This window comes from Lissotriton vulgaris, chromosome 12, assembly GCF_964263255.1.
Source record: "Lissotriton vulgaris chromosome 12, aLisVul1.2, whole genome shotgun sequence".
NCBI lineage: Eukaryota > Metazoa > Chordata > Amphibia > Caudata > Salamandridae > Lissotriton > Lissotriton vulgaris.
The window spans coordinates 357,213,388-357,228,283 of NC_141700.1; the positions used below are offsets into that span (position 1 = coordinate 357,213,388).

Consider the following 14,896-nt stretch of genomic DNA (forward strand, 5'->3'; position numbering starts at 1 on the left):
GAGCCTAGCCGTAGTATGGGCATGTGAACATTTTCATGTTTTCATTTATGGCAAACATTTCACTTTAATTACAGACCATCAAGCTCTCATCACCATTTATGGAAACCCAAGATCCAAGATGCCCCCGAGGATTGAAAGGTGGGGCCTACGGCTACAGGAATATACTTTCACCATAATCCACAAACCGGGGAAGTCTGAAAATCCAGCGGACTACATGTCCCGGCACCCACTTCCATCGTCAGCTTCCAAGTCATCCATCGCAGAAGAGTACATTCATTTTGTAACTGACCAAGCTCTACCTCCATCTATCCCCATGGAGACCATTCGAGAGAGTACAGCACAGGACGTCATCCTGCAGAAAGTCCTTCACAGAGTCCGCAACAATCGATGGAGACACGACCCTCGGGACGAGAATGCCGACTCCTCGCTCCAACGTGAAATGCAGGCCTTCCGGCATGTGAGTGGCGAGCTGTCGGTCACCTCTGATGGCATACTGTTGCGAAACCAGAGGATTGTAATCCCCACTCAACTGAGACAAGGAGTGGTTGCTCTTGCACATGAAGGGCATTGGGGGATTGTGTCAACCAAACGAGCACTAAGGGAACGAGTGTGGTTTCCATACCTCGATCAACTGGTGGAAGCCACCTTGAAGGATTGTCATCTCTGTCAACTCACTAGCAAGAGCGATCCCCCGGCACCATTACACATGACCACCCTACCCAGTGGTGTGTGGCAAGAGATCGCTATTGATTTCTATGGACCCCTGTCATCGGGCAAATATGTACTGGCCATCATCGATGAATATTCTAGATATCCCATTGCATGCTTTGTACCGTCCACGAACGCTTCCAGTACTTGACGAAGTCTTTGCAACGTGGGGGGTTCCCAAGACAGTTAAATCAGACAATGGGCCCCTTTTCAATGGAAATGACTTTGCAGCCTTTGCGAAACACCTAGACTTTCATCACCGCAGGATTACACCCCTCTGGTCACAGGCAAATGGGACAATTGAGAGATTCATGGCCACGCTCAAAAAGACCTTCCAACATGCTACCGCGGAAGGGAGGGATCTGCAAGCAGCACTCAATGAAGTCCTCCTAGCTTATCGCACAACTCCTCACGCAACGACTGGCCAGTGCCCAGCGACCCTTATGCTGGGACGTCCCATGAGGAATCGCATTCCAACGTGGGATGGAGCCTTGAAAGCATCATCATCTGCAAAAGACCCACATGAAATAAGAGCAACTGACGAACGCAACAAAGGAAAAATGAAGGCCTACGCAGACCACCGGAGAAGAGCGAGGTCACTATCGCTACATGAAGCGGACCATGTTATCGTCAAGCAGGAGCCGCAGAAAATAACCGACTGTCCATTCAAGGACGAACCATTGGTGGTCAGGAAAAGGAAAGGAACTATGTTGACGGCGGAGTCCGAGCAGCGGCGAGTCACGAGAAACATCTCGCACTTTAAGAAACTGCCACAAGATACCTCAAGAACCATGATGAGTGAAATGGACAATCCCAGATCGGAAGAACTGCATTCAGATGATCGTGAGAGCATTGCTCCGATCATTGAGACACTGAGTACTAATAGTCCGAGAGCCAGGTCGCCACGACCTCATCGTGACGAACGTCCACCCAAGAGACTGATCGGAGAGATGGACTGAGAAGTCAGTATGTTTTGTTTGTTTTGTCACAAAGGGGGGAGATGTTATGAAGTTAGCACACCAGTAGTTGGGAGTGGGCGGAGCTAGGGGGCCAGAGTAAGAGGAGGAGCGGACACAGGAAAGGGGTAGTTAGAGTAGGGACAGGGCACGAGCTAGATGTATTAAATAAAGCTCCAGTTTAGATGGTACCAAGTGTCTGTGTTTATTGTAGCACGATGCTATAGGCCCCATTGCAGGGGTCTATGTTACACCGTTGGCCGAGACCACTTTCATACTGTGATCACAGGATACTTAACAATAAGTAATAACGCACAGTGATATTTAGTGTTTTTAAATGATTGCATGAATTGTACTTATTCCCACTGTGGCCCAATACGCATGTGTTTTGTCTTTAGAGTTTATTGAGGTCAATAACCTATTTACTTCCTTACGTTTCTTGTGTTTCTTGCTCAGATATACCTGCGCTTCCTGGATTACCAGATGGAACATTCCAACGAGTGCAAGCGGAACTTTGTGGCCGTCTATGACGGCAGCAGCTCCATCGAGAACCTGAAGGCGAAGTTCTGCAGCACGGTGGCCAACGACGTGATGTTGCAGACGGGCACCGGTGTGGTGCGCATGTGGGCGGACGAGGGCAGCCGGCTGAGCAGGTTCCGAATGCTCTTTACCTCCTTTGTGGACCGTAAGTAGATTGCATTTCCGCGCGCGAGCATGTGTTGCTGCTGCTCGTCAACACGCGTGAGGCATTACACTAATCCCCAGGCTTTAGAACGCTGATAGGGGCGCAAACAAACAGAAAAGGGGACTATTACACCTTCTCATGGGCGCCATCTTTGAACATGTCACATACAGTTTTACGCGTTCTTATATCAAATGCTTGAAATTTACTGCATTTTCTCAACCTTCTTTCTCATATCGAGCATTAAGGAACAAATGTCCAATAATAGCAAACACGTCATAGAACTGACTCAGTCACGTAATTATACAGCCGTGTATCGGCTTAACCAAACATACATGTCCAAAGGAAGGCATGTATGTATGACATGTATGTTTGGTTAAGCCGATACACAGCTGTATAATTGCGTTACTGAGTCAGTTCTATGACGTGTTTGCTATTATTAGACATTTGTTCCTTCATGCTCGATATGAGAAAGAAGGTTGAGAAAATGCGGCAAATTTCAAGCATTTGATCTAAGAGCGCGAAGAACTGTATGTGACATGTTCCAAGAATGCGCACATGAGAAGGTGTAATAGTCCCCTTTTCTGTTTTCATATTTGTGTGCATCATGTGACTTTTTGTTGATTCTTTTAAAAATGACGCTTGAGCGCGAAACAGTGTAACATAAGACTAAGGCAGTAGCCGAAACGCGTCATGTTATGGCTGGCGAGATGAATTAAAGGATTTTGGAGGAAAAACTAACACTCCTGTGAGTGATTCATTCATAGCGTGAACATGACCCTAGAGTAGAGCGCTTTACATTAGAGGAAGGCAGGATATAGTTATAGGAACAGGAATTCTTCACATATATGAACATAGCATAGTAAGACTGATATCTATAGCGGATCAAAAATGTAGTAATCATGCACCATATCGGAGTAGTAGGCAGGTATATAGTCAATAAGACATAATGTAGTATCAATAGAACATAAAATGATTATCTTAGGGCATAAACTCGTTCATTAGAAGAGTTTTCACTTCTTTTTTGAAAGAGGAGGTAGATGAGATTCGGCGGACATCCGGCGGCAGAGAGTTCCATATCTTCGGGGTGATACCCGAGAAGGCTCTGTGGTTTCAGTAGCAGTGAGCTCGCACGACGTGAAGATCTGCAACCGCCCGATAACTCTAGCTTAATTATCTTGTTTAGGCCAAATTATTGAAGGGTAAAGGTTGCCCGATTTGCTGCATGCTAGTATCTCTGTTAATTGAATTATTGTTGTTGGCAAGACCATCTCAGTCTAAAAACGTATTCCGTACTGCTGCCACCCTCCACTCACATCTAAGATAAGCCTTGTAGCCCTGACTACACATATGATCAACATAATTTATTGTCATTTATGAAGCATTAACGACACACCAGAAATACTTGAACGCTACACAATGTAATCATACAAGTATTCAAACTTTGGCAAAGCCAATAGGTTTGTCTGTAATGCAGTAGAGAATGAAACATTGGACATGTATAAATGCTGTGGTGGTAATGATAGTGATAGTAACGGTAATAGTGAAGGTGGATGTAAGACACCCGGCCTGTATGCCGATGCCCCCCGCCCCCCCCCCACCACCACTTTTTGCCATATTCAGACTACTAAATGCTGGTTTTTGACTGTGACAGAAAACTAAAGCCTGCTAACCAGGTCCCAGTGTCAGTGTTCTTTCTCTAAAACTGATTTGTGTGAACTGGTACCCCCATTGGCAAAGACTTTAACCCCTTTATAAGTCCCTAGTATATGGTACCAGTCACACCCGGGGCATGGGTGCTGAAAGGGCCACCAGGCACTGAAGCACTGTTTGTACCACCCTGAGTGACTTAAGCTAACTACTGACAGCAGACCTGCCATTGCAGACAACAGGAGCAGTGCAAACTGCTCAAACTCGACTTTACCCTCACCCTGTGTGGCAAAGTCAATATACTGTTTTTAATATATGCCAGCCACCTCTAAGAAAGACCTCCTGAGCCCAGGAGGCAGGGTGCATTACAGTAAAGGCGTGGACATGGATGTGTAAGCTTATATGTCCCTATAGTGGCCTTTTACTATTAAAGGGCACTACAAGTGATAGACGGTCCATAGGATTACATGGACTGGCACCCGGACAAACTAGAGGTTGGCAGCTCAATTATGGTACCACCTAAATATGTTGTGTTTGGTATCAAACAACATGCCTCATCATCCTTGACATGAATCTTGTGTCAAGGACGATGTGGCATGCCCCCAGGTGGCTTCCTTAGAGGTTGCGCACCTGATTGCCCCGACCTTTCCTGTGTGCTTGCTGCAGCCCAGACAGGAATCTGACCACCTGCCGTGGGGTGTGAACTCTCCCAAGAGTCAAACAATGGCCTGGACTGTAACTGTCCCTGAGAGGCTGGCTAGAGAAGTTGCACTTCAAGGCGATGAGTTTCAAAGGCTGCACCGCCTGTGATATCCAACCAGGCTGCCTACCAAAGGAGGAAACTGCTGTCTTCCTGCTCACAGGCACACTTGCACCTGGGCATGTGGGAACATTAGATTTTCAGGAGATGTGCACCCCAGAAAGGTAGCCACACCTCTAAGGGGGTAACTAGTCTGTACATATAAGGAAGACCTCTGCCATTTTTAAAAGTGGTAGAATAGTGGGTTCTGAGTAGAAGAGGTGACCTACAAACTCATATGTAGTCACCTCAGGGGCGTATGAGCCGCTGGGGCAAGTAGCCCTTTAACCACTTGCACCCACAACTTTAAAGCCCCTAAATACAGGATTTAAGGGCTACTTGTAATACCAGAACTTCAGATTCTGATCTGACTTGCAACAAGGACAAAAGAAGAGACCCATGTCTGCGACAACAAGAGCTGCACAACCGAAGGCGGGATACTCTGCACCTGTGGCAACCTTCCAGTAACTGCATCAACTCAGCTCGTTCGAGGCCAAAGCTTGGTTCCCCAGACAGAAGGAACCGTTTTTGGGCACCAAAGGCATCACCAGACTCCCCTGAACCAAAGAATCGCTGGTCATTGCGCCCTCAGAGGGATCGTCCACAAGTAGATAGTCCAGTACATTGTGGGAAATGTAGTCCTGAGCTCCACAGATTTTCTGTTGGCTACCACGTTCCCTGGGACTTCCGGACATCAAATTAACTTTCTACTGTGCTTACCACTGGTCGGCAGTCCGGCAACCATCTTTCAATCAACCATGATGGATCAAAATCACTTGAAGTTGAACCCAGGAAAGACCGAGCTGGTCTTCACAGGTGACAGTGCCAAACATTGGGGCTCGCGCTACTGGCCGCCAGACATGGGTCAAGAGCAGACTCCTTCCTCTTCAGCAAAGACACTTGGAGTCACCTTGAACAGTGATCTATCACTTAAAACCCAAGTGGGCCAGGTGGTCTCCAAGTGTTTCTTCCAACTTAGGAAAATCAGGAAGGTCAGGCGACTTCTTACTCCAGAGGCCTTGACACAGGTGGTGATCGCCACAGTGATCTTCAATCTAGATTACGCGAATGCTATTTATCTGGGCTTACCTCAGTACCTTCTGAAACGTCTTCAGATGGTACAAAATTACGCAGCCAGATTGATTCTGAATCAGCCCAGATGGCAATCAGCCATCCCTCTCCTGATGAAACTCCACTGGCTCCCTGTAGCTCAGCGCTGCATCTTCAAAACGGGTTGCATGATATTTAAAGCGTTACACTGCAAGAGCCCCAAATTTATTGAAAAACTCATCACGAAGCATGTCCGGTCCCGTAATCTGTGCTCAGCCCACCAAGGCCTCTTACAGACACCATCTTTTAATCGCAAGCGCTCTGGCGGCTGCATATTCGGAACGTTGGCCCCACGTTTGTGGAATGCCTTCCCTCTCGAGATCCGGTTTTGCCCGGATCTTATATCATTTAGGAAAGCTCTAAAGACCTGGCTTTATCAAAAAGCATACTAACAATCCCGCACGCTTTAAAACCCTGATCACGCCCTGTCTTTCGATAGCGCCAGGAAACCAATCGGTGTCAGTGCGCTTAATACATAATTATTAACATAACATAACATAACATAACATAACATAACATAATAACCACCCCCTTTACTTGATGCTGCACCTCGAGAGAACTCCGCAAAACCTTCATCCAACATCAGCAGTGGATTTGTTGTTGACTTTTTTTTCCGCATCATCTTTACCATCCTTGGGTTCCACGCAGCTCGACCTGCAAGTGAACAATTGTCATTACCACTTTTTCCCATTGACTGCAATGCAAAAGATCTGCAGTATTTTTTTTTTTTTACATTTTTTGAAAACCTTTATTGCGCAATATCAGAAGTACAAATACGGGCCTACAACCATACGGCCGGCCACGAAAACTGTTGATGCGTTATTGCATACATTACGATGACACAATATCACATACGGACCCTATCAAACATCGAAAGTTACACTGTAAAGCAACGTGCTATCGTGTCTCAGGAATTATGAAGGTTAATTTTAAAGGTTTTTTCATATGCAACTATTAAAGTCCGACAGTATAAGTTCACATAAACAATAAAGAAAGGAGAAAGCCCATGCAGGTGAGGCCTAACCTTATCGACAGTGTGTCTAAAAATCCAATTACCCCAGAAGCTAGGACCCCCAGGCGGGATGGCGGCGTAATCACACCGAAGAGGTGGCAGAACTAGTAAAGTACACAGAATTCACCGCCACCCCCCCATCCTAACCTGACACGGACCCAAGAAACATAGAGAAAGAGGACGAACAACGAATAAATAAGGCACCATAGAAACCGAAACAGAAAATAAAAATCCCCCATCCCCCCACCCTACACGCATGCAGAGGCTACGGCCTACCCCCCCCCCCCCAGCAGTGTGTCTGTCGCCCAATAAACCCGAAATTTAGAAGAGAAACAGAAGAAGAGAAAAAGTGTAACCCTTGAGATATAGGGAGTAAGAAGAGTGTAAACTAATCTATAACTCCCATAAAATGAAGAAGGTGGGGAGGAGCCCACGATTATCAAGCTTCCCGGACTCACAATCACTTCAATGGTTCCTACGCCATATATAGCACCAAAATTGGGAGACATCGCATCAAATAAGAACAAAGTGGTCTACCTCCGGACCCCCCATCCCGCCCAGAACCGCCATCTCGGCAACAATGGCAAACAATAGGACTTTATAACTGCGACCTTGAATGAGAAAAGCATCACACCCAGCGCACTAAGCATAGCAAAAATCGTTCCAGGCCAGGTCATCACCAGTCAATCAGGCAAGTCAACGTGTGGAACATCCTCAGCCCTGGCCAGAGCGCCGAAATACCTCCAGACATGTCCACCGCTGTGCGCTCCCCTCCGGCCGGACAAAGAAGCAAAATGGCCTCCACCAACAAAGAAGGCGAAGAGGAGGGGGAAATGAGCGCCCCCAGTCGCCAACACTGTCAGTGCCCAAGTGGCGGGGCGCCCCCCCAACGCAAGATGACACACACTCCTCAAATGCAGAGAAAGAGTCACGGAGGCAAAGGCGGTGAGGGGGACCAGCGCCCGGAAAGTCTCTGGGGGATGCCATAGTGACGAGTCAGTGGCAACAGTATCAGGCAGCAAAATGGAGGGCGACTTCGCAACAGTATCCTCGTCAAAGGTGAAACATTCAGCATTGTAGCCAAGGTCAATCCGTACCTCCTCACTCTCGCGGTGTAGCACTGCCTCCGGGACAGGGGTAGTCAGCGGCAGTAGGGGGCCAGTCGACCGCAGTTGTTTCAGACACAGGGCAGCTCCCACTATCTTTTGCTCCAGTACACGGGCTTGTCGCTGCCATGTCGCCCGCAAATCGGACAGGGCAGCCAGGATGTCGCCGCGGGTCGGGTCTCTCTGCGGTGCCGGCTGGCTCACACTGCACAGGCTCTCCCCCAAGTCATTCACCAGTTCAGGCATAGGCAGGATCCTGCTCGTCGAGGACAAAGAGACCGCCATCTTCCCTCTACAAAGGGGGGGTGTCATGGCTACCCCAGCACCAAGCTTGCAGTAAAGAGAGGGGGGCGACTACGCAGGCGAGAGCAAGAAGAGTGGGAGCCACCAAAGGACAGGCGGCACGCAGGTCCAGAGCAGGGCAGAACAAGAGCCTCCTCTCCAGCCGGTGGTGCGGACGGACCTCGGTAGAGCAGGCACCCCAAGATGGACTCCGTTCAGTCTTCAGGCAGCGCATCCGAGGAAAATCACTGGGGTACGGGCTCCCATTTCGCCCGTAAGCAGGTCGACCCAGCAAGGAGCCTTACCACTTCGGAAGGGGCGATGTCATCCGTCTCCGCGATCAGCAGCGCTCCCGTCCCCACCAGTATCGTGCCAGCTTGTCCGGCTGACGGCGCCCAGCCGGGTCCAGTGGCGGTGATCGGCTCCAGGTCCCGGGTCGGCATCGGGGGTCGGCAACCGGTGCGAGTTCACCGTGAAAACAGTCGGCAGAGGTCCAAAAAGAACACCGGTGACATCAGCGCTCGTGTGTCTCCGTTTAGACAGGGTACGGTCAGGATTAATGGCAGGATTTCGGTGCAGGATCGGACGGCTCGCGGAGCCGGGAGCTCACACGTCCGTCCCGTTCGCCATCTTGGCTCCTCCCCCAAGATCTGCAGTATTGAATTGCAGTGATGTATGTGTTCTTCTCAAATCCATACCTCCTGTTATAGGTATCTGATCTAATTAATTTTGGTATCTAAATTAAGATTAAAATCTGCTTTATTATTATACTAGCAGCCCGTCTCGACGTTGTCCGGGTATGAATTGCTGCCTGCCAGTAGTATATTGTTTTGTAGGATTTCGTTTTGATAGCATTTCTTATCTGTGACAGGCCTGTGAAACGCTCCGATTCACAGTTCACTGCTGATGCACTTAAGGGTGCGCGTTCAGTAGTGTGTGAACTCGAGTTTCCCTACTTTATTTTTCCTTGCAATATTATATAGCGCGAACTCGACAATATGGCACGATTACAATTTACGTTACAGAAGAACACATTCATTTGTGGTAGGCACGGGGAGACAAAGCGATGTGCGTGGAATCACGGGATGTTGAGCTGATGCCGAGATTCGAACGTAGCTCCCCAGCTCTAAAGTTTGCAATTCTAGAACTTGTGGCGGGAGGTGTGTCTAAAAGTGTATGTAGGTGCTGGCCATCAATGAGAGAGACCTGTGCATTTTTCAAATGAGTGGTGAAAAAATATGAGTATGTTGCTGGAGATGTGGGCCGCCGTGCCACCGGGGCATGGTAAACACCTATTATTCCGCAACTTTCTTTCCGCATACCATGACTCCGCATACTTTCATTACGAAAGTACCATGACTCCGCAATGCCATTATAACGCATGGCATTACATTTTATATGCTTTTACCACGCATACATTTACAACGAAATTCGTTGCAAATGCATGAATGGTAAAAGCATGTTTTTTTTAATGTTTGGATAAGGTAAGTATGGGTATAAGGGTATCTGTTTTGGGGTACTGAGGTATATGTTTTAGGGTGTTTGGGTATTTTAAGGGTTCAGATATAGTTTTGGGTTATGGGGTACAGGGGTAGTTTTAGGGTTTAGGGATAGGTATGGGTTTTGGGGTACAGGGGTATTTTTAGGGTTCAGGGCTAGTTTGGGTTTGGGATATAGGGGTGTTTTTAGGGTTCAGGGGTAGGTTTGGGTTTTGGGGTACAGGGGGATTTTAAGGGTTCAGAGCTAGGTTTGGGTTTTGAGGTACAGAGGTATTTTAGGGTTCATGGGTAGGTTTGGGTTTCGGGGTACAGGGTTATTTTTAGGGTTCAGAACTAGGTTTGGGTTTTGGGGTACAGGGGTATTTTTAGGGTTCAGGGGTAAGTTTGGGTTTTGAGGTACAGGGGTATTTATAGGGTTCAGAGCTAGGTTTGGGTTTTGGGGTACAGGGGTATTTTTAAGGTTTAGGGATAGGTTTGGGTTTTGGGGTACAGGGTATATTTATAGGGTTAAGATGGGTTAGTGTTTAAGGGTGTTGGGATATTTTAAGGAGTAAGGGTGGGTTATGATTATGGGGTGAAGGGGTATTTAAAGGGAGCAGGGTGGGATTAGCACACGATATGAGACATGGCATGAAGGGCGGAACGAACCACACACCCCCAGCGTTTGGCACGCCCCCAGCACACACCCACGGCACAACTCACACACGCCTACAAGGGACTACTTTGCTGGCACGATTCTTTTACCTTTTAAATGTATATGGTGGGCGTCTGCATAGCCTATGTCCTTCTGCTGCAACTGCCCTTTCCAACGCTGCATTGGGTGTTGTGATTGGTGCTGTGGTTTCTGAGATTACCCGCCTCAAAAGTTTGGGCTCTCTCTTTATTATATTAGTATGGATATGGATAAATTGGTGTTGGATTACTTATCGTCCATTCGGGTACTCTGAAATGCTTAACACATGTTCCTCTAGTAAAGCCTGACTGCTCTTTGCCACACTACCAGGACTTGGCTAAGGATTGATTATTGTGAATCCAAGGACCATCTTTGGGGTATTCTGATAATATTACATGGTGAAATCTAAGCATCACCATATAATCCGCCTCCTTCCTTCAGTGATGGTGATGACTCCTACTCAAGTCCTGACAAAACATCAGAGACGCGTACTGCTGTAAAAATGTAGGAAAATATTGTTTTCTGTATACAATTCATTCATGAGATGAAGAACTGACTACGTGGTGAATGAGTAAATTTTTGGGGGACGTAAAATAGTCCCTCATGCCTTGCAATGCAAACACTCTGTGAGAGGTGAATGATGCACCTGACAGCCAACAGCATCAGGTGATAGAGTAAAACTCCTCTAGGGGAGCAAAATCAAACTCTATCTATAATTTAAAGAATTGGTAACAGTACATCTAGCAGACAGCTGTGCTGCCAAGCTAAACCTAAAAAAGTGAAATGAAAAGAAACCAAACAAGTTGCTTAGTACAGAGCAGCACAACATATACACAACCACATCCATAGGCTTCCCTAAATACAGAAGATGGCCCATAGGGCCCCCTTTACATTTCACAATTACCAGTCAACTGGTTTTAGGTGAACTCAATGACGAATCGGGCCTGTTTAGCACTGTTGTGAGCAAATAATTACCATGTAAATTTCCCATGCACCTCTCTGTTTTGCGCACTCCTCCTATGACCTCACTCCATTTAATGTGCACAAAACATTCAGGGTTCAAACACAAGTGGCTGTATAGTTTGAAATGTTTTGTATGTATTTGTCAAACGTTGCATAAACTGTTAGCAAAACAAAAGCATGCTCTACAATTAAAATGTAAACAGCTCCAGGAGAGCTACCAGGTGCTCTGCAATGTATATGGACAGATGTGTATATATAGTGCTTGGCTTGCCGTGCTAGCAGACAGACGAGGGACCATGACGCTGCGAATAGACGTCATAGGGTGTCAAACAGATGCGTAGCTGGCACAGCTGGACTGGCGTTGATTCTAAGCCAGATGTTTATGTTTGAATGCGCACCTCTGTACATTCACTTTTCGAGGCTACTGGAATATCAAGATGTGTATTTAGGCAAATGTGTACGACGTCAAATATTCAGAAGCATATTGTGTTTTCCGATCCCCAGAATGTCCCCTCTCATGGCTTTACCATCCCAGCTGCGGCCTCCTTGCAAACAAACAGCAGACTGTTGGTATGCAAGGCCTGGGAGACGGGCCTCAATGCTGATTGGAGGATGCGTGCGGTCTGCCTAAAGTGAGATAAATTATTTCAGTCACATTTCGCCGCCCACACAGGGCGGGCGGGAAGGGAGTCTGTCACGCGGAATTAGTACCTTTATGTAAACCTTTCCACGGGTATTGATTGTTTCCATGGATGTATCCGCCGCCTTCCAATACTCCTAGCGCTGCAGAGAAGAGTCCATGCAGCTGTTTATCTAGAAGAATTAATCCTGATTGCAAATGCTATATTTTTTAACCAACACTGGTGTCTTCCCCATTTGCGTAGTCAATTGGTCATGGAACCTAGTCCTAGGAAGGAAATGCCCCCCCCCCCCGTCCCCAGGTGTTTGAACCGAGAAATATAGCAATACTTCGGGTTCAGTGGGTCCCTTCTCACTTCTGGGCCTTGGTGCAACCGCACCTGCCGCACCAATGACAACTTCACCTCTTGGTCTTGCCTCTAACGCCAGTGATGTGTCAGTGTCTTAAATGCTCGACACTGAGATGCGTGGTGATCATAAGGTTATAATTTCAAACTCCAACCAATCCTGTTCTGCCTTCCATCCTTTTGTGGGTGGTAAACCAAGTACTGTTAAATTGTAATACTCAGAAGCAAAACCCTCCCACCAGTTCCTTATGAAGAGGCTGGACTTGTTGCTTAAATGGCTTGCACGGTGCCACCTAAACAGCAGACACAGATAGACATTCCGCTTCCCATGTCCGTGAGCATAGGGAGAAACAAGCATTGGAAATGCAATAAGTCTCGGATTTATTTGAGTTAGAGCTAATGGCATTGTAAATGGCAATGTCTTTTAGCCATGTGTTATGGAGTGAATGCATGTGGTGTGTAGTGGAATTATACAAGTTGGATTAGAATTCTAGAAATAGTGGCATGCTGCGCTTTAGATTAATATGTTTAAAAGTAAAGTACACCATACTGCGATTGCTACAATAGTTAACTGTGGATGCGTTAACAATTGATGTGTGCACTGATGGCTGGTGGTGTGTGTGCCTGTAGAAATTGTTCACTGATGGCTGATGGTGTGTGTGCTTGGTGGAAGCGTGCACTGCCGGCTGGAGGTGTGTGTGCCTGGTGGAAGCGTGGACTGACGGCTGGTGGTGGGTACACCTGGTGAAAGCATGCATTGACGGCTGGTGTTGTGTGTGCCTGGGGAAAGTGTCCACTAATGACTGGTGGTGTGTGTGTGTTTGGTGAAAGCGTGCACTGACGTCTGGTCTTGCGTGCCTGGTGGAAGCCTGCACTGACGGCTGGGGGTGCTTGTGCCAGGTGAAAGCGTGCACTGATGGCTGGTGGTGTTTGTGCCCGGTGAAAGCGTGCACTGATGGCTGGTGGTGTGTGAGTGTGTGGTTGTGTGTGTGGTTGCGTGTGTGGTGGTGAGTGTGTGGTGGTGAGAGTGGTGTGTGTGTGTGTGGGGTGTGTGGGGTGTGTGTGGTGTGTGGTTGGTGTGTATAGTGTGAGTGGTGTGTGTGTGTGGTGTGTGTGGTTTTATGTGTGTGGTTTTGTGTGTGTGGTCTTTTGTGTGGTCTTATGTGTTTGTGTGTGTGTGGTGGACTTAGAGTGTTTGTATCCTGCACACTCACAAACTGCTCACCCTACACACTCACACACTGTTCACCCTGCACACTCACACACTGTTCACCCTGCACACTCACACACTGTTCACCCTGCACACTCACACACTGCAGTTACTGTCACTCTGCAGTCACTCTGCATTCACTCTCACTCTGCAGTCATTCTACACCCACTCTCACTCTGCAGGCATTCTGCACTCACTCTCACTCTGCAGTCACTCAGCAGTCACTCTCACTCTGCAGTCACTCTGCAGTCACTCTCACTCTGCAGTCACTCTCACTCTGCAGTCACTCTGCAGTCACTCTCACTCTGCAGTCACTCTCACTCTGCAGTCACTCTCACTCTGCACTCACTCTCACTCTGCACTCACTCTCACTCAGCAGTCACTCTGCAGTCACTCTCACTCTGCAGTCACTCTGCAGTCACTCTCACTCACTCACACTCTGCAGTCACTCTGCACTCTACACTCACACTGCACTCACTCTCACTCTGCACTCACTCTGCACTCACACTCACTCTGCACTCACACTCACTCTGCACTCACACTCACTCTGCACTCACACTCTGCACTCACTCTGCACTCACACTGCACTCACTCTGCACTCACACTCTGCACGCCCTCATACTCTGCCCTCACACTCTGCACTCACACTCTCCACTCACACTCTGCACTCACACTCACTCTGCACTCACAGTCACTCTGCACTCACTCTGCACTCATACTCACACTCTGCACTCACTCACACTCTGCACTCACACTTTGCCCTCACACTTTGCCCTCACACTTTGCCCTCACACTTTGCACTCACACTCTGCACTCACACTCTGCACTCACACTCTGCACTCACACTCTGCACTCACACTCTGCACACTCACTCTGCACACTCACTCTGCACACTCACTCTGCACACTCACTCTGCACTCACTCACACTAGGCAGGGCGGGATACGGCCACTGGCCGCAATGGCTACCACCTACATATATTCTGACTCACCACTGAATATCATCTTTGTAATGCCATCCTGGGGCAGGTCCCCCCGCCCTCCCCACTGGGCTGTGCACACCTGTCCTCAGGGCGCTCATGTCACCATAGCGCTTAGAAACCTGCGACGCTGTAGAGGAGCGATCCCAGTGCATCCCTCTACAGAACCGGCCTCTCCTTCGCTGCAGGATGTGACGGCGCCTCTAACCGCGTAAAGAAGTGCTGCAGCACCGTAGACGTATCATGAGGGTACCTGTGACGTGTACACTACAGATGCCTTTC

At 48.0% G+C, this 14,896-nt stretch overlaps 1 protein-coding gene across 1 annotated transcript in view; it reads left to right on the forward strand.

Annotated features, from left to right (window-relative positions):
• The window catches only part of NETO2 (neuropilin and tolloid like 2), a 364,319-nt gene that overhangs the window by 306,381 nt on the left and 43,042 nt on the right, over positions 1–14,896 (forward strand). The window contains exon 7 of the mRNA XM_086945126.1: positions 2,121–2,349. Within this exon, the coding sequence (XP_086801252.1) occupies positions 2,121–2,349 (229 nt within the window). The remainder of the gene's footprint in view (positions 1–2,120; positions 2,350–14,896) is intronic.